The sequence below is a fragment of the Centroberyx affinis genome, unplaced genomic scaffold (genome assembly GCF_046629955.1).
Source record: "Centroberyx affinis isolate AG114_WGS23_722 - 3 ecotype Tasmania unplaced genomic scaffold, CSIRO-AGI_Caff_v1 ptg002102l_1, whole genome shotgun sequence".
Classification (NCBI taxonomy): Eukaryota; Metazoa; Chordata; class Actinopteri; order Beryciformes; family Berycidae; genus Centroberyx; species Centroberyx affinis.
In genome coordinates, this window is record NW_027280428.1 from 126,427 (window position 1) to 149,544 (window position 23,118).

Below are 23,118 nucleotides of genomic sequence, written 5' to 3' on the forward strand. Positions count from 1 at the left end.
ACATCATGTATTATAAGCTATCACCTGCTCAGTGTGTGTGTGTGTGTGTGTGTGTGTGTGGTGACAGTGTAGTGAAGCGGGCAATCAGCTTTATCTCTAACATTTGCAAAGACCTAATAGGTTTTGGCCTAATTTTGACCCTTTTACTCCTGTTTAGTCTCCATACACTTAACCAGGTCAAATTGATCCATACATTATCTCATTATCTGAGATTTTTTTTATCCTTTTTACATGTTTACATTACAGTAATTGAGGCAAGTAGATGGGGTATTCGACTGGAAGGAATATCTACTTTTCCAGTTTGTTAAAAAATCACAATAGGTCAGTTTGACCCGCAACAATACAGGGCATCTCATTACAAACGTAAAAAATTAAATCACGTTTATCTTAATAATCATGTTTCGTTGCACTCATAAAGTATCAAAAATATTTATATTCAGATTGTTGATGAACGACTTGTTAAGTTGTGTTAAATTGTAGATTTTTTTAGGCCATTTGTAATACAAAGTGAACACTGAGTGTCACTGTCCATGGATTATTGTCTTTGTGTACAGGTAAAACATGGGTCTTCCATATATTTTGTATCTGTTTTATGTATGTAACAGTTTCAGGTGTTTTATCATTGTTCCCATTTTAGGCCTTGTGTTTGAAAACAAGTAGACCTTTAGCATTTTCCATGACAAAAAGTGGTTAGAATAAAGAATCTCAAAAGGAAGATTCATCTCTATTTGTTGTTCTGATAATAATCAAAGAGCAAAAACCTGTGTGGTGTTTTAAAATGTGCCACAGAGATTGAACACACTTTTTTTTTTAAACAGAAATCCGTTAAACACCTAACTGAATTCGTTTGGCCTTAGAATGGGTATCTAGGTGAATGCGACATTGACTTAAGCTCCCTACATACTGTATGAGCGGTATACTAAAACAATGAAATATGTGCAATATGAAAAAAGTGAAAAAGTATATAGGTGCAATATATAATAGATGTGGGGAATAGGGAAATATAGACAAACAATGCATGAAATTACAACATATATTCATACAAGATGTGCAAAAATGTGTGTCATATTCAGATTTACAGGCCACACATATAGTACGTATCTCATGTATTGTAACCTTACCGTCCATCTGTCTGTCTGGGCTTTGGCTCTCCTCCTGGCCCTCTTTGAACTTTGAGCACTTGGAACACTTACAGGCGCAATCCTCTGTACAGTCACACTGTGGGACAACACATAAGCAGAAGTATCCTCACAAAGTGTAAAAGTGTCTCATGGTCGCTCATTTACATAGAAAGAGAAACAGCATGCATTAGAAATTTCTATTAGTTTGATAATAAATGGAGCTGATTTTGGATCTGGTCCAGTTAGTGTTGTTTCCCTCCTATATGATAGACCTGATGTAATTTGACTGATTACACATTTATTGTAGAATTGATCAATACTGGTTGTCTATGGGAATCCCTTCACCTGAATTGACTCTAATGAGAAATTCTGATCAGATTCCACGCAAGTACGCATGAATATGATGACCATATTTATTATTATCCTGACTTTCAATGGAGAGTTTTAGTGTCCCATGATGGTAGAAATGCTGTTTCGGAGGCTTTTCCCACATTTTTTTGGCATCTTTTGGCATGAAAATTGTCAAATTTATATATATCGAATCCAGCCTCAACCCCCCAAAAAAAATATCAGTAAAAACTCAAAACACAAAGCTCCGCGTTCACGAGGCTGCGTATCCCCCACCTTGACCCCGTCGCTCTTCATGCGGCGCACGAGGGTGAGGTAGAAGCCGGCGCCGAAGCAGTTCTTGAGGAAGAGGGGGGAGCCGCAGCAGTAGAGGCGGCCCTGGGAGATGATGGCCACCCGGTCGCTCAGGAGGTCCGCCTCGTCCATGTGGTGCGTGGACATGATCACCGTGCGCCCTGCCCGGGGGGGGAGGACAGGGATGGAGGGAGATGAGGAAGGAAGGATGGTGGAAAGGATGAAAGAAGGTGGCGGGATTTCCGATTTTGAAGTGTCTGAGGACTCTAATGGTCCTGATTCAGCACTAACTTTCAGTTGTTAACTTTAAGTTGTGAACCTCTCCACTGTACACAACCACTTTACTGTTGTGTAGAGCTACAGTGTTATGCAGTAATTCCAACATCACCATAGTTCATTAAGTATTTTTCTCATTCATTTCAACAGATTTCAAAATAGCTGGCCTCTGTGTGGTTCCTAATTTCTCTATACACTTAAACTTAAAACATTCAAAATCAATTACAATTAATACTGTACTGTACTGTTTTACATGAGGAGGCTACTGTCCAGACTATGGAGATATAAATTCAAATACAAGGTTTTGTTAAAAAAAACATGAGTTCTCTTTATAATGTAGTTCTGCAGACAGGTCATGTAGCCAGTATTAGATTTTTGTTGTGTTTAATGCTTATTTAAAGTAGTAATCCATCACATTTATCATATAAATAAATATCTATTTTGCTACTCTCTTTGATATATTGATAACTGATAACACAAGAAAGAGTGATGTGTTTTATGTTTCCAGTTTGTTTGGCATAAAGCAGTTGGATATTGAATTTACATATTCATATAAATTAAAGAGTGTTATATTTATATATAAGTAGGTAATGTGAGATCAGGGGATTGGAAGCTAATTACCTAACAGCTAATTTCTCTATACACTTAAACTTAAAACATTCAAAATCAATGACAATTACAGCCACACAATGAAATGTTTTCCTACCCAGTAAACACTTTTTTTTTTCTAGATACCATTTGGCAGTTATGACAATATCATTATGTGAATGGAACATGGTAAAAAACTCAACTATAAGTGGTGCTCATAAGGCATTATAAGGCAACATAAGTGCATTATGAGATAATTATAATCCCAGCATGATACAATAAACACTGCAAAAATGTAAGGGTTGAACCTTGTGGGACGACTGTATAGTGAATGGTATGATATTAAACTTAATCGAATTTGTAAATTGATTGTTGTGGTTTGAAAAACATTAGTTTAGTAAAGTTTATTGCTTCTAATCTGCTTGTAATGCATCGATGCAGTGTTCCTAAAAACTCTTCCACAGGACATCCCAGCTCTATACCCTCCTCCACCAGCAGGGGGCAGTCTCACCTGCCCGGTATTTGAGCAGCAGGTCCCAGATGGAGCGTCTGGAGTAGGGGTCCACTCCTGACGTGGGCTCGTCCAGGATCACCACCTTCGCCCCGCCCACGAACGCCATGGCGACGGACAGCTTCCTCTGCATGCCCCCTGGAGACACCACGGAGTTGGTCATTAACGTGATTTTAGACATAATGTAAGTACACTTTCTTTGGGACTGTACTTGTGCTGGATTAAGGTGCCAAATGTCCAGACAGACCTGAGAGGTTCTGGGTCAGTTCGTGTCTCTTATGGGGCAGACCCAGGTCCTGCAGCATGTTCTCCATCTCCTCCTCCGCCTCCGCTATGGGACTGCCCTTCAGCAGCGAGTAGAAGAGGATGTGCTCCTCTACAGTCATACTGAGAAAGAGAAATAGTTGTTTACAATAACTAATGTCTCAGTTAATGGGCTAATGATTTATTCATGTTAAAATGCCCTAAACCCTAAACAACCCTTTAGCCCCCTATAATACACATTCTGCCTGCATATGTAGAGAGTTACATACTACTGGAAAAGGATGTTGTGCTGGGGACACATGCCCAGAGACAGGCGGATGGTGTCCATGTCTGTCCGGATGTCCTTGCCGTAAATGGTGGCTGTTCCCGAGGTGGGGGGGAACATGCCAGTCAGGATGGACCTGGCAGAGAGAGAGACAGAGAGAGAGAGACAGAGACAGAGAGACAGAGAGACACAGCAGAGATATGAGGGGTGAAATAACTTATAACCGAGTGACTGTGTGTGTGTGTGTGTGTGTGTGCAGTTGTACAACTATGTGTATGTCTCTACCTACTAGCCCCCTAAGCTTTCCACAGAAAAAAATAGCATACTCCATTGATCACCTGTCAAAAAAATGTATTTAGAAAAATAGGTTTTTGTTTTCTGCAATATTCTGCAAGTAAAGTACAAATTTTTATGAAATGCAGACACTTAACACTTGTTTTCAGATGAATCATCTTAAGCTATATTATTCTTCTGATGGATCAATACAGGATAACACATGCTGTTAACATCTGAATGTATTTCCATTGTAATAATGCAATAAAATAAAATTGTTTATTATTATGATTAGGATTATTATTATTAGTAGTAGTCATATGATAAAGCTACCACATGAATGTAGTTTTTAAAATTGAAAATAATACTGTATATAGGCTGATACAAAATGTTTTTGTATCTGTTTCATAATGCATATTGTCATAATAGTCTAAAGCAGTGGTTTTCATTCCTGACCCTGATCCTCTGTGTGTGTGTGTGTGTGTGTGTGTGTGTGTGTGTGTGTGCACATACAGTATATTCTTGCATGTACAGCATGTGTGCATGTGCTGTATGTATTGCACGTGTGTGAGACATACATGGTGGTGGTCTTCCCGGCCCCGTTGTGGCCCAGAAAGGCAGTGATCTGGCTCTCGTAGAAGTTGATGCTCAGGCCGTCCACGGCCGGGCTGCAGCTGCTGCCGAACACCTTGACCAGGTCCCGGATGCAAACCCCCTCCACCAGGCCCGCCGGCTCCGCCTCGAAGAACGGCTGGCCTGCACACAGCCATGACAACAACACAAGTTACTGTACTGGAGCTAGAATGCACTATGAGTAATACTGTAATACTGTACTGTTTGAGTATTACAGCTGTTAAAAGGAGTTTTACATGAGGAGGCTACTGTCCAGACCATGGAGATATAAGTTCAAATACAAGGTTTGGTAAAAAAAAAAAAAAGAGTTCTCTTTATAATGTAGATCTGCACACATATCATATGTCCAGAATTCGATTTTTGTTGTGTTTAATGCTTATTTAAAGTAGTAATCCATGACATTGATCATATAAATAGATATCTGTTTTGCTACTATTCCCCATTCCTCATGATGTATGGTGGCACCCAGAACTGAAACACAGTTGCAGCTGGATATTGAATTTACATATTCATATAAATTAAAGAGTATTATATTTACATATAAGAAGCTAAATGTGAGATCAGGGGATTGGAATGCTGCTCAGGGTAAAAGGGACCAAACAGTTTCCATCACTTATTAACTAAGCGTGGAAGTGAGACGTTACCAGTATGTGTGTGTGTGTTCAGATATGCCAGCGAGTGCAAACACACACACACTCAAGGGCACTAAGTTCCCACACACTGGATCTGATTAGCAGAGAGCGAAGGTGAGAGAGAGAGAGCGATGGTTCCGATGCTGGTAAACATCACACAACATAACGATGGCATGCTCTACCGTTTGCTCTCTCCTCCCCGTCCGCCTGGTTCTCCTTCCCCAGCCTCTGGCGTTCGTCCTGGTGTTCACAGGACACCGGCTCTTCTGGGGCCTTGGGTCCCTCCTGGTTTTTCTCCTGGTTTTGGTTTTGCTCCTCCTCTCCCTGCTCCTTGTTTGCCAGGTTGTCAAAGCCCTTTTTCTCCAGCTCCGCTTTGTTGTCGCCTTCAGGAACACAGCATGGAGACAAAAAAAAAAACTTTACTTATATAGACTGTTCTAAATTGAGATGTCCACCAATTTGTCATAAGTCATTGGCTGACAAAGTGGCAAAATTCTACAGTCGGGACCCTCAATAGTTCAGAAATAGCAATTGAGTGACTTTAGGTTGTAGGGATGGGACGATATATCAAAATTCAATATATCACAATATGAAAATGTGACGATGCGTTTATTGTGGGGCAGAAAAATGAACTGTGATATCAGCTCTATGTTATTCTGCTGTAGTAATCACAAATGAGACGCTTGACCATCACAATTTCACAAGCTCTCCATCCAAATTATATTATTGTCACTTTGTAATGACATTTTTAAACTGTTTACATTCTAGCAGCCAATGGCATCGCTAGAAAGATTTACGTCTCTGAAATAAACAGAATTCTGCACAGTCAGACTTTGTTGTCATTGAACTTTTATTTATTATATCGTATCGTGGCTGTATTGAATTGTGAACCCCATATCACGTAGAGAATTGTATTGTGAGATAAGCATGTCGTCCCTCCCTATTAGATAGTGATTTAGTTTCCAAAATGGACATATCCTGCTTTAGAATCAATCTTTTTCTGTGCACAGTAAATGTTAAGAGCTTACCTGAAATTGGAGTCACAGTGTTGATCCAATACCACGGCAGGAAGGGGAAATAAAAGGGCCGCCCAATTCCATACTGTCCTGTGATGGAGAGGAAAAAGAAAAACTGAGCTAAATATGTCAATAAATCAAAAATAATATTTGATAATAATGATGACTTCTCCCTCATGCACTGACCGGGGAAGACGCTGTCCAGGTACCAGGCCAGCACGGCGTAGAGCACGGTGTCCAGGCCCATCATGCAGATGGAGGTGAGGAAGGAGAACTCGTCCCCCTCCAGAGGGCTGGTCTGGATGTTGTCCCACTGCAGGCCCAGGCCCTGCTCCTCGTACCGCGACAGGTACTCCGTCCCGAAGCCGAACGCCACCTGGGACAGCAGACTCTGAGGGAGGAGGGGCGGGGGGGTATAGAAGATTGAACGGATGGATGGAGAGAACTGTGAGTAACAGGCAGTATATTATTATTATTAGTAGTAATTAAAAGATACATTTTATTAACTAGCCTAATTTCCCCAGATAGGGCATCTAGAGGCCCTGATGGTAAAATCACCTTTTTTATTGAGTATTTTTAATTTATCTTATTGTATTTTCCCTCAATATTGGTGTTTATTTTTCTATGTTTCTATGTACTGCCTGTTTTTTAAGCACTTTTAAACTTATGTTTTGAAAAATGCTATAGACATAAAGTTTATCTACAGTTTAAAGACTAAGGGAAAGTCAGAATCAATCATCCTTAGTCTTGAGTCTAGACTGAGAAATAGTCAGAAGGGCTCCAGTTCCTAAGGAATCAGAAAAATCACAATATCATAAGATTCTGAGGGGATAAATCCTGTGCTGGAACAAAAATTGGCCGATCATATAACATTCTTTCAGCAGAACCTTTCTACCCAGGTACAGTGTCGCAGGGACACGCTAAGACGCGGCACCCACCACCAGGATCTTCATGTCTTTGGTGATGCGGTCTTGCCAGGCGAAGCAGAGGATGTGGGGGAGGTAGAGGGTGAAGTAGATGATGCCGCAGCAGGCCGCCGCCAGGTTGGCCCGGTTGAAGAAGACGCTGAGCAGGAAGCACTGCATGATGGTCGCCGTGGTGAAGGTGAGCAGGAAGAGGAGGAGGATGAGGGGGTTGCTGTAGTTCAGCACCCTGCCTCCCTGCGGGCCAGAGACACGGAGAGACAGAGTTTGGCGAAAAGCTTCCACTAGAGGTCACAACAGTACATTGAAACCTGCTGGCTGAACTGACAATGAGAAGACAAGTGAGGTGTTAAGTGTTAATCATTGATCGGTGCCATTCCTCTCAAGTGGTTGAAGGACTTCCCATGATGTCACGGTATTTACAGTCCCTTCAGTAATGATTTGTAAGCATGTGAGCGAGTCAGCGAGTGGAATGACTAAGCCTCTATCGCCACCTTATTACCAAAAGGAAAATATCCTGGTAATGATTCACTGAAGAGGTGAGATATATGGATGCTTAGATCTAGAGCAGCTGATATGCTCATGTTGAATTAGAGCATGAGAAAGGACTCATTAGCATCACGGGTGGATGATGTGACTTGTTGGCAAAAGCAGTGTGAAATTCAGCAGTGAAATGGCAACGTTCCACTGAATTCCAGTAAAGTCAAAGCCAAAGTCAAGGTAATCATGGATGGGCTAGAAAGCAGGAAAACCCCACAGACTAGGAACTCCATTCATATGCATTTCATTGGCAATGTTTTCAGGTCAAAGGTAACTTCTGCCTCACCATGATGTACAGGAGAATCTTGTCTTTCCATTTTTCCATTGTCTTGGTCCCATTGCTGTCAAACTTGACACTAACGGAACCGAGATGATCTTCAGACTCTTTTTTTTTGGTCAATTCGTCCTTACCATGATGATGGCGGTGAGGAGGACGGTGCTGGTGGCCATCATGAGGAAGCTGTCGATGAACCAGGTGGACCAGATGACGCCGTTGCTGACCCCCATGGTCTTCAGGGTCTCCTTGAGGCGCAGCTCCTTCTCCAGGACGATGCTCTTGACGATCATGGACACCGAGTAGACCCAGGCCAGCACCATGAAGATGGGGAAACAGCGGTTCAGCGTCAGCATGAAGCTGGAAAGAGACAGATAGAGTGGGAGGAGGAGAAGACACAGGAGACGGAGAAGTAGGAAATAGTGATTGATACGGGGAACCAGGGTCACAGGATGTGTAATGCTAAATTATGAGTACTCTTTGAACATAAAAAGCTAGAAAAATGAAATCAGTGTAAAAGCCAGTCTCCTTTCATTGTGGTCTTTATTTCAGGCCATTATGAAATGTCCATATGAGTCACAATTTGCTTTCCCAAAACTTGCTTTGGTGTAAAGAGTGTGTGTGTGAGCCACTCACAGATCATCCACATAACAGGGGTAGGGCATCTGCTGTAGGTACACGCCCAGTGGCCACTCCTTGCCCGTCTGAGTTTTGATGATGCCATGCTCTATTATATCCTGGAGGTAAGCAAAGCCGCCCCACACATAGCGGAGGTCATCCATAGGATCAGCACGAGGGCCAGGGTCCCAGTACCTGAGCAACACACACATGGATGTTTAGACCGACAAATCAAACTCTCAATTTATCATCAGATCTTATTCTTTTTCTCTTGAATGTGATTCTGACCTGTCTTTGATCTTATTGGTGCGTTCCACTATATCGATATCCATGCGGATCTTGAACTTGACATGAGGCGGGACCTTGTTGGTCCAGGGGAACATGTTCACGAAGACCAGGCCCGCCCAGAACTTGTTCTCCTCCAGCAGGCCCAAGGCCCGATAAGTGACTGCGTCCTCCTCGGGCATGCCCACAAACTTATCCAGGATCACACACTGGGTAGGGGAGAATGGGCAACAGAAGGACAGACATATAATGGACCGATCCTAGACCAGGGAAAACCTCTTGGGGATCAGAGAAGCATCAGCCAAATAGCATTTTGCAAGTAGTCAACACTGCCTGTCTAACAGAACATGGCTGGATAGCACATAAGCATAATAGCGATATAATATTCCTTTTGGGTCATTACCAACATCAGTTTGCACTAATGGAAAAACATTCTTGACTTTGATATAGGCCTGCACACTTGAATTCTGCACGTTGCTCCATGCTACACTGTAGCAGAACTGTAACCATAGAAACATCTGTAGCTAGCATCCAAGTTTAACTATAGAAATGTCTGTAGCTAGCATCCATGGGATACACAGTAACAGAACTGTAACCATAGAAACATCTGTAGCTAGCATGCATGGTTACACTGTAGCAGAACTGTAACCAACAAAAAGAAATCCAGTAAGATTGTTCAGCCTCTAAGCAGCAATCAAAAGTTTTGTGCTTTCCAAATGAATTCAAAGTAATAATTTAAATTTGACTGTGGAGTGAGATGATTAGCTGAGAAACAGCGGCCTGTCATTCAGAAAAAACAGACTTCAGAATACCTTCATTGGCCAATCAGAACTGAGTATTCAACAAAGCTGTGCAATTATTAGAATTCACAAATTAGCATGAGCTGAGCGACAGATCAGTTTATTTTAACATGAGGTCAGATAAGGCTCAGGATTCCTCCACAAAGCCAGTGGCAGAGTTCAGTAGCCACACTCTCTCATTTGCTGTGACACCTCAGCAGTGGCCTCCTATTCCCTACAAAGCGTGTCTGATATAGCCATTCACTGTTGGCTAATGCAAGCAGGGAGGGCCTGGACCCAAGAGGAGAGAAACACTCCAAAACAACTATTTAACCCCCCCACGCACACACACACAACTCAGACATATACTCAGACATGCATCCAAAATAGAGATGCACTGATGCAATAGACAAACGCAGACACAGCATACACTGAGCATGCACAACAAGTGATCCACATCTCATACGCCGTCCCTCAGTTTGCCCGAGCGTTCACCTAACAACACGGCCGCCCCGCTGTGTGGTGTGATATGCATGCATGCCACCAACGTGCAGCCAACCATCAAGCCCACAGTCATTGTTGCCGCTTTATAAAGGAGGGTGGCTGGAGTGACAGCTGTATCTAATCGGCCTCAGTCGTTCCCACTCTCCCTGTCACACTCAAGTGCTGTAAGCTTCAAGTTAGACAAAAACAAAGAGCGCCAGCCATCCACCCGGCCGTGCCCCCAGGTGCCCCCCGTGTCACCCCCCAGTGCGATAGGCCTCTCATCCCGATTAGCCTCCGCGGGGTAAGGGCTGATTTTAACTGCGTTTCAGATGCTTTGGCCTGCTAATGCGGAGGGGGGTAGAGCGAGAGCGAGAGGAGAGAAGGTCCGGGGTGTTGTTTTTTTGTTTTCTTTTTACCCTCCACTCCATCAGCGGTAAACAAAAGAGACTTGACAACTAGTTTGTTGCGCTGGCTCTCGCCCACCTGGGTGGATTTCTATGTCTTTGGACAGGGGACAAATTAGAGAGGCCAGAGATGGCTTATCTTAAATGCTCCCATCACGTCAAGAGGTGGTATTGAGCGCACAGGGGTTTGGCAAGAATGTATTGAAATCAACAAGCGACGGGGGCCCGCGCTCAATTGGATTATTTCGTGAATAGGCCTGTCCAGGGGAGGCCTTGACATTTCAGGTGGAGTGAAATGTGGAAGAACGGTCCACATTCTCATTCCCAGAGTCCAATGGGAGAAAAAGTGAAAAAAAGCATCCTAGTCTCGCAATTTAAGATAATAAATAAAGTGAAACGAAAGCTAAAACGCAAGGCAATGGTACACATGTTGTCCCCTACGAATGGCACAGTGCGTGATTGGGCCGATCAGTAACAAATATGCCGACTTATTTCAACCTTTAATTGTAGCAGCCACCTAGGATAGTCAGGGGAATTTCGAAAATGCTAGAACACAGTGGTCTGATCATTTGTGTCTGAGATAATGCATGTGTCAGGCAGGCAAACGATGGATGGATGGAGAGCGATCCATACTCATGCCTTGTGTAAAGCCCACTTACATCCCCGTATTGGTTGAGCATTCGGATGGCCCGGTCAGTGAGGTTGAAGACGTTCCGCCAGTCGAAGTCAGCCAAGCCGGCGGGCCGGTCCTCCGGAGGGCCGTTGTACAGGAAGTTGAGGATGTGTTTGGAAGAGAACGGCGCCTCCTCCAGACTCCTGTCAATGAAATCCATCACTGTCGGGTTGCAGATGGTGTCCTGAAATAAAACGGAGCAGGGAAATAACCTTTATTTAACCCAGGTTTGTTCCACTGAGAGCGAGAACAGTCTTTTTTTCCAAGGGAGACGTTGCCAAGACAGCAGCAGGACAAAAAAAACACATTGCATAAGTCATAGACAGTGAAGAAGCAAAAAAGAGAAGAAGGAGAGAGAAAAACAGGGAGAAATAGAGGAGAAAACAGTAGCACAGCCCTAAAACTATCAACTTGCAGGGATGCAAATGAAAGGCGAAGAGGAGGGGAGGACAGTAGGAGGGAAGTAAAGGAGGAAGAATAGTGAGATGGGGTTTATACGGACAGAAAGAGAGAAAACAGAGGCAAAGATATGCATGTTAGAGAGAGGGGAATAGATAGAAAATGGAGAGATATGGCCTGTTTGGCAAGATAAGGTGTTATATTCAAGCAGGAAAACAATGGACAGAATGTGAACTCGCACCTCGACCTCAGCAAAAAAAAATTTAAATTAGTGAGGAAATGATTGGGATCAAACAAACTAACATCAGTCATCTCATGGAACTCATGGAAAGGCACACACATTGGACATTGTATGTTAGCCGAATGGTAGAAAAAAAAAGGTATAATTTTTTTATAATTTTAATTTTTTTTTTTTTTTTTTTTAGAAGACATGATCCCTGGGAATCTATTTTCCAAAAGGCTCAAACAGAGAAATAGGATACAATTGTTGTAATTAATGTATATGTAATGATAGACTGTATATTGAGTAGTAATGTAAGAGGAGCAGTGCAGTTTATCCACCAGGCACCCACCATGACAGTCTGTCACTGACATGGTGTTAACATGATGTTGAATGTTGGTAATTGCCCACAATGTGCTGAATGCACACTTTTGCCCAGTGCGCTCTTGATGATTGTATAAGGCTGATTTTCCTAAAAGGACCAATAACATTGTTTGTTCATTCTTTCATTTATTTGGTTGTATGTTAAAGGAATACACAGAGATTGCGCATTACACAAAGTACATCATCAAATGAGCCTACTATCTATGTCTATGTGTATTCCTTTAATTCATTAATTCATTCATTAATTCAGTCACTGATAGTGTTGTCCTACCCGGAGCATGTTGATCTGGACTCCATCTTGGAAGAAAGCCCAGAGCTGAGGAGCCACCTCCTCCCAGGCCCTCCCCATGTTCCTCAGCCTCTCCAGCTCCTCGAATGTAGTGTTGGCCTAGAGGATGGATGGGGGGGTGTAAGGATTGGCAGGACAGGAAATTATTGTCACACACGCATACATATCTATTCTCACACATGCCCATATCTAGGTGTACACACACACACACACACACACACACACACACACACGCAGAAGCACACATGCACATACAGTATGCAAACACACACTTTGCACACAGACACAGAGCAACAGATTCACATAGCGCCAAAAAGTGCAGACATGCGCGCATACACACATGCACAAACACACACATGCTCGTGCACGCGCACACAAATACACAGTCACAAACTTTCACACACACACACACACACACACACACACACACACACACACACACAAACAGTGTCACAGTGCTCCTAATCTCCTGCTACATACCATTCCCACATTAAAGTCCCTGTGAAAACAGGCTTTGCAAAGACAACACACACATTCTCACACAAAGAATTCCCGCGGGCCTGCTCAGATAACCAACAACGAAGCGTGCACCAAATGCACTCCATGACAAATCGCCCAATATTTACTGCGCCCTTATCGTTAAAACCCTGGATGTGTGGGTACAGTGCTTTGTGTGGCGAATACCAAAGGCTGGCTATTGCTGCATTCACAATCATGTGCAGTGGCGGATGAAAGCGCTGAAAAGTACACCCAATTAAACGCCTTCCTCTTGTGTGTGTCTGATTTTGGGCGACAATGGGGACAATGGCGCCGGCGGGACAATGGAGGCCGTTGGTGACAACTGGCCGAACGCATTCAGCCTGCCCAGTGAATCCCAGTCAGGTTCCCACAAGTGAGTGCTTCCTCATTTCCCCCCAGGCAGAGAGTGCAACAGCAAGCCAAGGGAGTGAGGAGGGAGTGGGGGGGGGGGCAGGTAGTTTCCCTGGGGAGCGCCAACCTGTGTGCTTCCCCTCATCCCTCATCCCTATCCATCACATTGGTAGTCTAGGCAGAATGTACATGAAGCAACATGATAGGATAGGATAGGATATGATAGGATATGATAGGACATGATAGGATATGATAGGACATGATAGGACATGATAGGATATGATAGGACATGATAGGACATGATAGGATATGATAGGACATGATAGGATACGATAGGATACGATAGGATACAATAGGATACAATAGGATATGATAGGATACGTTCATATAAAAGCACCGAAATTGCCATACATGTACAGTTCAATGCCCTGAACATTTTGGGTGTTTTTTTTTTAGCAGCTTAGCTAGTACACACACATTTAAGTGCAGATCAACAATGGAATTCCAATGTTTCATCTTTTTTTCATATTGTATATAGAGCAAAAATAGAGTGAAGTAAAAAAAAAAAAAAAAAGGGAAGCAGAGGGAGAAAAAAAGAATAACAAACAAACCGAAAAAGAAAAAAAAAAAAAACATCCTGCCCCCTGCAGTCATTCAGTCATTTCTTATGGCCATACCACTGCCGCCACAGCATTTCACAATACACAGTAAGACAGGTAATACCGTCTTAAACTCAGTGAATCCCTTGTTGTTGCCCTGAGGGTGACAAGGTCGTCTGTCTACACCTATATTTGTCTGACAAAGGAATACAATAAACTATTCAGATCCTCATAATGGCGAATCCAATGATATCGTATAAAGAAATACAAGGGAACTGCAATATTAAAGTAGCAATCTGTAACTTTTTCATATAAATAAATGTCCGTTTTGCTGCTCTCTATTGCCTATTGATACCACACAATAGTGATTCAACCTATAGCCAATTCATGAAAGCTTTGCAGTTTGTTTGGAATAAAGAGAAGAAGGTAGAAGAAATATAAGAAGCCACAGTCTACAGTACACTGAGTGTCTTAAAATGGTTCCAATTCTGAAAAAGCTCAAGGCATCAAACTGCACTGTACCTGTATACCACGCTTGGTACTTTTATGCAAATCACAGCGATTTCACCTCTTTTCTTGCATATTTGGCTCGGACTATCAGCCGACTTACATCTGCATCCCCTCCAGGGCTCTGCTGAGAGCGACAGAACGAAAAGAGCTGCGATGGCGGGACGCAGATAAGACCCGCTCAAGCTCAGCCCGGCGTTACGCAACGGCAGTCACGTGTAGCGCGGCAAAAAAAAACCTACGTTTAACGGCGCGATGATCCTTATGAAGCCGTGCGTGACACAGCCGAGGGCGCGGAAAACAAAGGGCCTTCATGTTTTTGCTTTCTGTAAAGTAACGGATTAACCCCTTTCGTCGTTCCCTTTTTTTTTCTCCACGCAATTAAGATCCCAATCTGAGGGAAGTGCAAAAACAAAGAGGGCATTAAGGGTCGGGGGGAAGAGGAAACCCGCGTGTGTGTGTTTGTGCGTATTTGTCTCTGTGTGTGTGTGTGTGTGTGTGTGATATCACGCATGTCTTTTAAGGATAGGCTCCGGTGCTTACATAACACTGAAAAAGCCACGGCGCCAGTGGACTATGTGGTAGTCGCTACAGCCGATCCAACTTGTGTTCTTCCGTTGCGGCCGAGCCATCCGTGACTGTTGCCCCCCCACCCCCCCCCACCCTGGAGGGTTTTACCCAACATGTCTCTACATTGATATACAATAGGTTGGAGATGAGATGGGGGGGAAACTTGGTCGAGCCTTGGGGGGGGGGATGTATCGTTCGCTCCTTTGCGGTTGCTCTTAAGAAAAATCAAAGATATGAAAATAATGGAATAATGGAATGGGGTCTTGAAGTGGTAATCTGTGCAATTAGGGTACTTTTTTTTTTCATTTGTCTCCATCTTTGGTGCTCAGCGCTCCCCAGAGATCACCTGTCAATCAAACAGTGTGGGCGGAGCTTGGATTTTCTGTTGATGCAGTTTGAGTTTCTCTTTTCTTTGACTGTTCAGTCATGGTGGCTATCGCTGCTCATGCTCACTACCCAGTTCTTCTTCTTCTGTTTATTCCAAACAAACCGTAAACCTACCAGATGCCCAGAGTTTAGAACAACTTTCATGAATCACTATCGTGTTACAGTGAGAGTAGCCAACCAGACATTTTTTTATATGTTTCTTTTTTTATATATGTGTCACAGATTATTACTTGAAATCTTTCAGCATACAGTAGAATCTTTCATCATTGTATCCACCAAATGGCAGATGTTGCTTACATTGCGTATGATCTGCCTGACAGCGGGCGAGTCTGGGGCGTAGAGGATCTGTCCCATCAGCATGGGCTTGATGGACCTCCACACAATCCTGGTAGCAGGGTTGGACTCCAATTCCCTCATCAGGTCACTGCAGAATGGAGCTGGGGAAGGGGCATGGCTGTGTGTTATTTCCCTATAGAATGTGATCAGTATGGTTACCTTACCAGTACCTTCACTCATCTGTCTACTCACTGGTGGTGTTGTCCGAAGTGTCGTGGCCCTGGGCCCTGGCACCATTGATGCCCAGGAAGGCCTTGTAGTTGTTGTCCTCATACCAGTTGAAGGAGGTGACCCGGGAGAAAGCCCCCTCACTGTAGCCACAAACCAGGCTGGAGGCGGCGGCCACCAGCTGCCTGAAGGACAGACTGTCCCGGAAGAGAGGAGTCAGGACCTGGAGAAGCTCCCTGGAACTGGTCCTCTGGGACAACTGTGGAGGGGGATGAGATACGACGAAGACAAGATGAAGTGAATAATCTCTGTGGGGGAATCTTGTCATTGAAGCAGCATAAGAGTATAAGAGTATAAGAGTAGAGAAAATGGGGCGGATTAAACATAATCGACAATTCTCTCATGGCAAGAACAGTAGAAATATATCAATGAAAGTATGACAAAATATGAGTTAGAACGTTATGAGGGTGTGCAAAATAACAGCGGATACCAGAAATGAATGAGAACATACTGTATGTACGATATGAAAATATAACAAAAAATTAAATATTTGTAGTATAAAATAAGAGAAAAATAAAGAGACATACAGTATGCAATATATACAAATGAGAAAGAAGGAGGGAAGAAAACGTCTAAGCAAAAAAAAAGGCACTTTTCACCTTATCAAATCAACTTATTTATACATGGAGGTAGCATAGGTAGTGAATTGGAAGGTTAAAAAACACAATATTTTTTAACTTTGACATATGCAATCACCAAATAAAAAAGCCTTTTTCATAGATTCAGAAGAGAGAGTTGCCTTGGCTTTGTTTTATCCTTGTTGTGCCACAGAGTTTCCATATTTTCCCAAATGGCACTTCTAGAGAAAGAGAATTAATGGAAAATAACTGAGTGGCTTCACGTCTTCTGTCTCGCCAGAGACAACAGTCCCGCCAACAGGATGTCAGGATGTCACTTCCACAGAATGTCCCTTGGAGACATCCACAACAAACACACAGTATATTCACACACACACACACACACACAGTCATATTCACATCCACTGAATGTACAAAAGGGACACCGGTGAAGCCAGGAGATGCAAACGAGTTACAGAAGGATTTTGAAGCTTTGAGATAACTGAGGATTGTGCAAAAGGAACTGCAACTCCATATCAGGAAGACGTCCCTAATATTTTGTACATTCAGTGTATATGCACACACACACACACACACACAAACACACCATTTAATCACCACTGGGGTCTCATTAACCTGTGAGTGCAGAGGTTTCACCTGCCCCTGCAGCTTCAGGCTCGTCTCCATGGGGACTGCCCCATGATGTATCTGTTTTTGGAGTCTACAGAGGCCTGGGCTGGATTTAGCCTTCCTACGTACGCACTAAATGATATCCCCCCGCTGTCTGTGTTTGCGTAAAAACTCTAAGCGAGAGGAAGCCACTGTTTCCTGAGAGCTAAAAATACCAGGCGGTGAACTTTTGAATGGAGGTAGATGGGAGCGGGACGGGGCCGGGCCCGTACCTCTTGCAGTTTTTCCGAGGCGGCGGTGACGGTCCGTACCCAGAAGGGAATGTCAATGCCGTCAGAGTAATTGTCCAGTACGCGGGGAAGCTGGGAAGAAACACAAACACATTATTTTTAATATGATTTTTTTTTTTTTATACATTTCTGTTAGACAGCAGCAGTTTCAATTTCTCAAAAGACCACATTTCCCATAAACCCTATTCTTTGTCTGTCATAAAGAGGATGTTTCTACTTGTTTTGAAGAGCCAGAAGAAGGATAAGCCTAGCAACATAACAGCCTTGATAACAGCCAATATGCATTCTGCTAGCGTTAAGTTGAAACTATGTAGTTAGAGTTAGTTTTGTGCCCTAAAGCAACATCCCTTTGTGACATAATGCAATTCATTTTCCCGCCAAATCTGCCCCAGGTCAGATTTGGCGGGAAAATGCAGTGTAGATGGTCTCATTTGTTTTATGGTAATGATACTAATGTCTGAAAATGATTGTGTTAATGATTTATTCACGCTAAAACGCTACACATAGCAGCTGTAAGAAAAGCAGCCTAGAAAATGCCATGAAATCCACCGTGACGCAAACATATTTTCGCGAATATTTAAGTCCTCATCATTCATTTCTTATGAGTCCCCCAAACCCCCCCCCGGCAGCAGAGCCTTAAATCTGCTGAGCACTGCTCAGCGGTCGCACGGCCCACATCCTGAACGTACAGCAGCTCCAGTGACAGTTTCTCCTAAGGATCTGCTGTTTTTGCCCGACCAGGGATCTTCCAGCCAGCTCACAACACAATAGGCGAAAGGTCCAGGAAGCGGCACGAGGCCAAGACACTGAACAGCCAGGGGAGACATCCTTCCTCTCCAACATTCCTCCCTATCTCTGATCTGAGAGGTGCAATGTGTGTGAGTGAGTGTGTGCATGTGTTACAGTTCGACCAATATGGCTTTTTTGGAGGCTGATACTGATATTTTTGGATTGAAGCTGTTTATAGTGAATATTTTGTGCCGATATGCAATGTCCTCAAATTACATTTTCATGTAAAAAAAAATTCTCTAAATTCAAAGTACAGTGTTTCCCCCAGAATTGTATTCAAGGTGGAAAAGCCTCTCAAATAGCAGTTATCTATTATATAGAATCTGATCAAAATGTCACATATCAATTCAGGTTCAGGGCTTCCCGGAATAAACAACCACGCTGGTGGTTAATGGGAAGTCTGTCTAGGGAAGGTGAATAATGAGTAAAGCGCTCCACCCCCTCAACAGTGCCAGTAATGACATGCGCCATGTTCCTGAGAAATTGGCCCATAACTTACCTGATAAATGATGACAACATAGACACCAAAATCATCCATTTGACCCCAGTAGTTTGTTAGCTCTGGTGCTCCATGCTAACACTTTAGCATACAGTTGAGTGATAGCAGGCTCCATGCTAACTCTTTAGCATACAGTTGAGTGATAGCAGGAAATGAGAATTTTTAAGCAGATGTAAAGCTAAATTATGTAAGTAATCTTAAAATAAACGTGGCTAAGTCTGGCAGTTTTGTGTAGGAGATTGGTAGAATTTGCACAACATATGATGCAAAAGTAACACTGTTTTTAACAATGAGGGACTACTTCTTATGATCACTGCACTGTGGAGGGATATGTCGCTCAGCTAAAATACATCCAAAAATAAATCTAGTCAGTTATATTGAGTTAATGATATTTTTTACTAAAAGGTCATTCTTCTTACTTTTGATAATGCTAGAAGCTTCCATCATTCAACATAGTGTATGCTAAAATGTTAGCATGGAGCACTGGAGCCAAAGATCTACCAGGGACACATAGATGATATTGGTGTCTATGTTATCATCACTGAACAGGTAATTTAACCAATTTTGTGATACTGAATAGCTCCAGTAGAAGACTGTGGTTGTCCTGTAAAAAACAATTTAGCTTTTTGCTGCTACGGCACGTTACGCAGTGTCAGCATAGGTCCTACAACTGGACACACTTGGCCCAGTCCCATTTGTCGATGCCCAGAGGAAGAAGAAGGCAATCATAAGGACGTTGTAGCCCCTGTTTCACTGTCAGAGCCAGTGATTACTAAAGACAGGAGTGTCTCTCCACTAAGCTCATTACTGAAAGAGGCCAAGTCTGCCTGCTCAGCTAATGCTGACGACAAGCTCCCTACCTCATTGCTCCCAATTTAAAGCATGCTGGCAGGGTCGTGAAGCATATACACTAAAAATTTAGGCCTCTACAGATAAATGAGTCCCTGCTCAGAATTCAATAAGATCTTGCAATGGATTACTCCAACTCAGTAATGTAATTACTGATTACTTTCAGGCACTTTTGGATTGGTTTGTTTCCAAACATTATGAAATTACTGAAACAATAAATCAGAGCTTGAACTGGATTTTTAGAATCGTCTGCAGCCATTATTAAAATCTTTATTTGAAGATGAGAAATATAATACTGGTGTCTAAAATATCATATCATCTAACCCAAAAAATAGCTTTTTTCTCTGTCAAACATTATAACCTGCTTTTCATAAGTATCTAATATCTAATCTAAAATATACTATTTTATTTGTACATTTTTGGCATTTATCCAGAGTGGCAGTATGCAGTGGAATAAGTTTATATTCCCAAAAAAAAACATAGATGTAATTTTTTTTTTCCATTCAGTCTGTCTCCTCTCATTGTGAATCAGAGCCCTTATGAATGTAAGTTGTATCTTTAGGCCAAACAGCTGTTTATCCATCATGACTCCTGACCTTGAACATACTGTGTGTCTGTGTGAGCTTGTAAAGTTTTGACCCAGATGTGAACTGAACACAACCTTCTGATCTGGAGTCAGACGTGAGCAACCATGCAACCACGAGCTCATACAGTGAATGTACAAAATATGAGGGACATCTTCAAAGCTTCAAGATCCTTCTCTAACTCCTCTACTTCTCTTTATCTACCTCTCCTCCTTTGTGATTGATATAGCCTAGATTTAATAAGGGAAATCAATAAGGGATAATGGCTTCCACCAGTGTACTTCATGAAAAGAGTAAGTCTCCCTAATATTTAGTACATTCAATGTATAATAAACAAGGCTGATAAGATCCAGTAATATAAAGGTTGGTTACATCATTTGGAACAAATCTCTTCTTATTTAACTTGGCAGTTGGATGAATACATTAACAGGACGCACAGTGTAGAATTGGAACCGGTTCACTTTAATTAGATTGCTTGCTAACTATTTTTGAAAGCCATAAAATCCCATGTTGCTTTACGCCAGCTCACGCTCAATAGTAGCCATTCAGCCAGTAGTTGGCACAGCCTTTACTATAGCTTTGACCCATGCAGATCTTTGAAAATAAGTAAATAAACAACATGGCACCATCCCAAATGGGACTCGTCCAGCCACAGCCCTGCACTGGCCTTTTCTATTCACCAACTAACCGGATAAATCTGCCAATTTATGCATATTTGAATCATATTGATGGCTCTATAAGCTTTACACTGACAGAGAAAAATGGATATCTTAAAATGGCGCTCTGTCATGGACGTGAGCAATATGTAAATGTAGAGTGGGCTCTAACAGCTCTAGGAGCTATAGTAAGCTTCCTGTGGTCAGTATGTAATCTGGATTATAGTAGATGGAGTTTCAGTTAGCCTATACAGCTGCTCTGGGGGCAGATATAATCTCAGGGGTTGAGTTACACCTCAACTGGTGGAGCCAAAGAAACCTGTTTCTCTGGCTAAGTAAGGGTTAGTTTTAGACTGAAGCCCAGTGAAAAAGGCAAGAGGTGAGAGAGGAGTAAGCTATGAAGCCTAGCGCTCTGCTACTAACTGAAAAAAATGCAGTCTAGCCATACTAAATTAACTAAGTAAGCTAGTTAGCCTAGCTGACCTTCCAAGTTCAAACCAAACTAGGTAAGCTAGTTAGCTAGCTGCTGACCTTCCAAGATCATGACTGGATCATGAATGAATGAAAAAATCCATTGCAATGCAGGCTACATATATATACTGTATATAGATATATATACAGTATATATATATTGCATGACATTACATTCAAGTGAGAACTGTGGTTCTTTGGGGTTTCTCTGAGGTTTAACTCAAACAATAAGATTATTTCTGCCTCCAGAGTATCCGCTTTTGAAAAATGTTTGTAGAACTAAAACTCTAATCTTCTGGATTGTGCCACAGTTCAATATGCTGTTCGGGGATTCAGGGCTCCATTTTGGCCTCAATTCTGGTTTAAAGTTAATATAGAACACCCTTGGATAAGGCTGGTGTTTTTTAATGCACAACAAATCCTATGAAAATAACAAAATCAGCAATGATTTTGTTTTGTCTCGTCCATGTAGCCGATGCCCAATGAAGCCATGTCCCAGCAGCCATTGAACACCATTGTATTAAAAAAAACGATTAAAAACACATCAAAGAGCCATGCTGCTGCTCTGGCAGCATATTTCATCATCGCGATGCACCGGGCCAGCCGACTTTTTCCTTAAACAACTTAATAAGCCAGCTGTAAACACGTTTGCGATGTCAGGAAAGTAGTTCTGTAGCACAGAAAATAGTCCCTGGCGTAATGAAGAATTTGTTCCCATTTTAATTTGATTTGGCAATAACTACAATAGCCTGACTTTTCATGGTAACAGTTAGTGATTTTTCAAATGTAAACTATGTCTTTGTGAGCTGTATTTAAAGGTGTCTAGCTTACAATTGGAACCAACAACTTCCGGGTTGAAGGCTAAAAAGGGAACGTAGGAAGTCAGAAAGTAACGGGAGTAGAGCAAACGCATTGTTGATTTTGTTATTTTCATAGGATTTGTTGACAATGCATTAAAAAACACCAGCGTTATCCTTTAAGTCCGATTGAGAAGTGTGTATTCCTCTAGCATAACATTTGAACAGTTGCATTCCAAATGAGACACCCTTTTTCAAAATGGCCGCTGGCCTTGAAAGTAAAAGTAATACTAGCTAAAGTTATTCATTAACAAAGACCTTTACATACAGTATAGTAAATTATTAAATTATCTTGAAGCATTTACACTGATAATATATAAAGTAGCTGTATTTGTCTGTTATGCCCACTAACTTCAAATCCTAGCAAACCATACCAATAGGATATCCAATACTTGGTCGAAATGCTTTTTCAGAGAAGAATAAAATACTTGGGTAAACACTGAATACGTGCATTTTTGGGAATGTCTTGGTCCTGAAAATGGTCAATTATATATCGGCTATCAGCAGCTTGAATCCAAAAATACCAGCATTATCCTTCGAAAACCCTGGGACAAACCAACACTGACCAGTCGGAAGAGCTTGAAAAAGTCGACGTTGGCGTAGAATCGGTTCTCGATGATCTGCAGCCGCGGTTGGCTGAGGACACACATGGCGTTGCGGACGGCGTAGAGCCCCCGGCGGCTGGGGAAGATGAGGAAGCGCTCCAGCAGGTCCAGGCTGCAGGCGATGTCCTTCAGGTGCAAGTCTGGGACCCCGTAGGAGAACTGGAAGAACGTTAGCGTGGAGAGGCTGAAGGTTAGGGTAAGGAACTCTGCTGTTGTCTATGTTTGCAGTTTTTCCATACAGGAAATAATAGCTGTAGTTCTTTGAGTGGTCATCCTATAAAGTGGCAAATACTGTCAAATGAAAGTGGTAATATGCAAGATCCTATTTTTTTTTTGGTA

General features: G+C 42.4%; 1 protein-coding gene across 2 annotated transcripts in view; it reads right to left on the bottom strand.

Annotated features, from left to right (window-relative positions):
- LOC139654515 (retinal-specific phospholipid-transporting ATPase ABCA4-like) overlaps window positions 1-23,118 on the bottom strand; it is a 50,381-nt gene that overhangs the window by 20,978 nt on the left and 6,285 nt on the right. Inside the window, exons 6-24 of one of the 2 annotated variants that reach the window (XM_071531607.1) lie at window positions 22,741-22,938; window positions 17,452-17,541; window positions 15,957-16,191; window positions 15,726-15,865; window positions 12,478-12,594; window positions 11,190-11,387; window positions 8,865-9,070; window positions 8,595-8,771; window positions 8,096-8,318; window positions 7,160-7,381; window positions 6,408-6,612; window positions 6,234-6,311; window positions 5,395-5,588; window positions 4,519-4,691; window positions 3,672-3,803; window positions 3,386-3,525; window positions 3,139-3,276; window positions 1,746-1,924; window positions 1,122-1,218 (exon numbers count right to left, since the gene is read on the bottom strand). In XM_071531607.1, coding sequence (XP_071387708.1) covers window positions 1,122-1,218; window positions 1,746-1,924; window positions 3,139-3,276; window positions 3,386-3,525; window positions 3,672-3,803; window positions 4,519-4,691; window positions 5,395-5,588; window positions 6,234-6,311; window positions 6,408-6,612; window positions 7,160-7,381; window positions 8,096-8,318; window positions 8,595-8,771; window positions 8,865-9,070; window positions 11,190-11,387; window positions 12,478-12,594; window positions 15,726-15,865; window positions 15,957-16,191; window positions 17,452-17,541; window positions 22,741-22,938 — 3,142 coding nt within the window. Of the gene's footprint in view, window positions 1-1,121; window positions 1,219-1,745; window positions 1,925-3,138; window positions 3,277-3,385; window positions 3,526-3,671; window positions 3,804-4,518; window positions 4,697-5,387; window positions 5,589-6,233; window positions 6,312-6,407; window positions 6,613-7,159; window positions 7,382-8,095; window positions 8,319-8,594; window positions 8,772-8,864; window positions 9,071-11,189; window positions 11,388-12,477; window positions 12,595-15,725; window positions 15,866-15,956; window positions 16,192-17,451; window positions 17,542-22,740; window positions 22,939-23,118 lie in introns of both variants that reach the window. The other variant, XM_071531608.1, reaches the window with a different exon arrangement.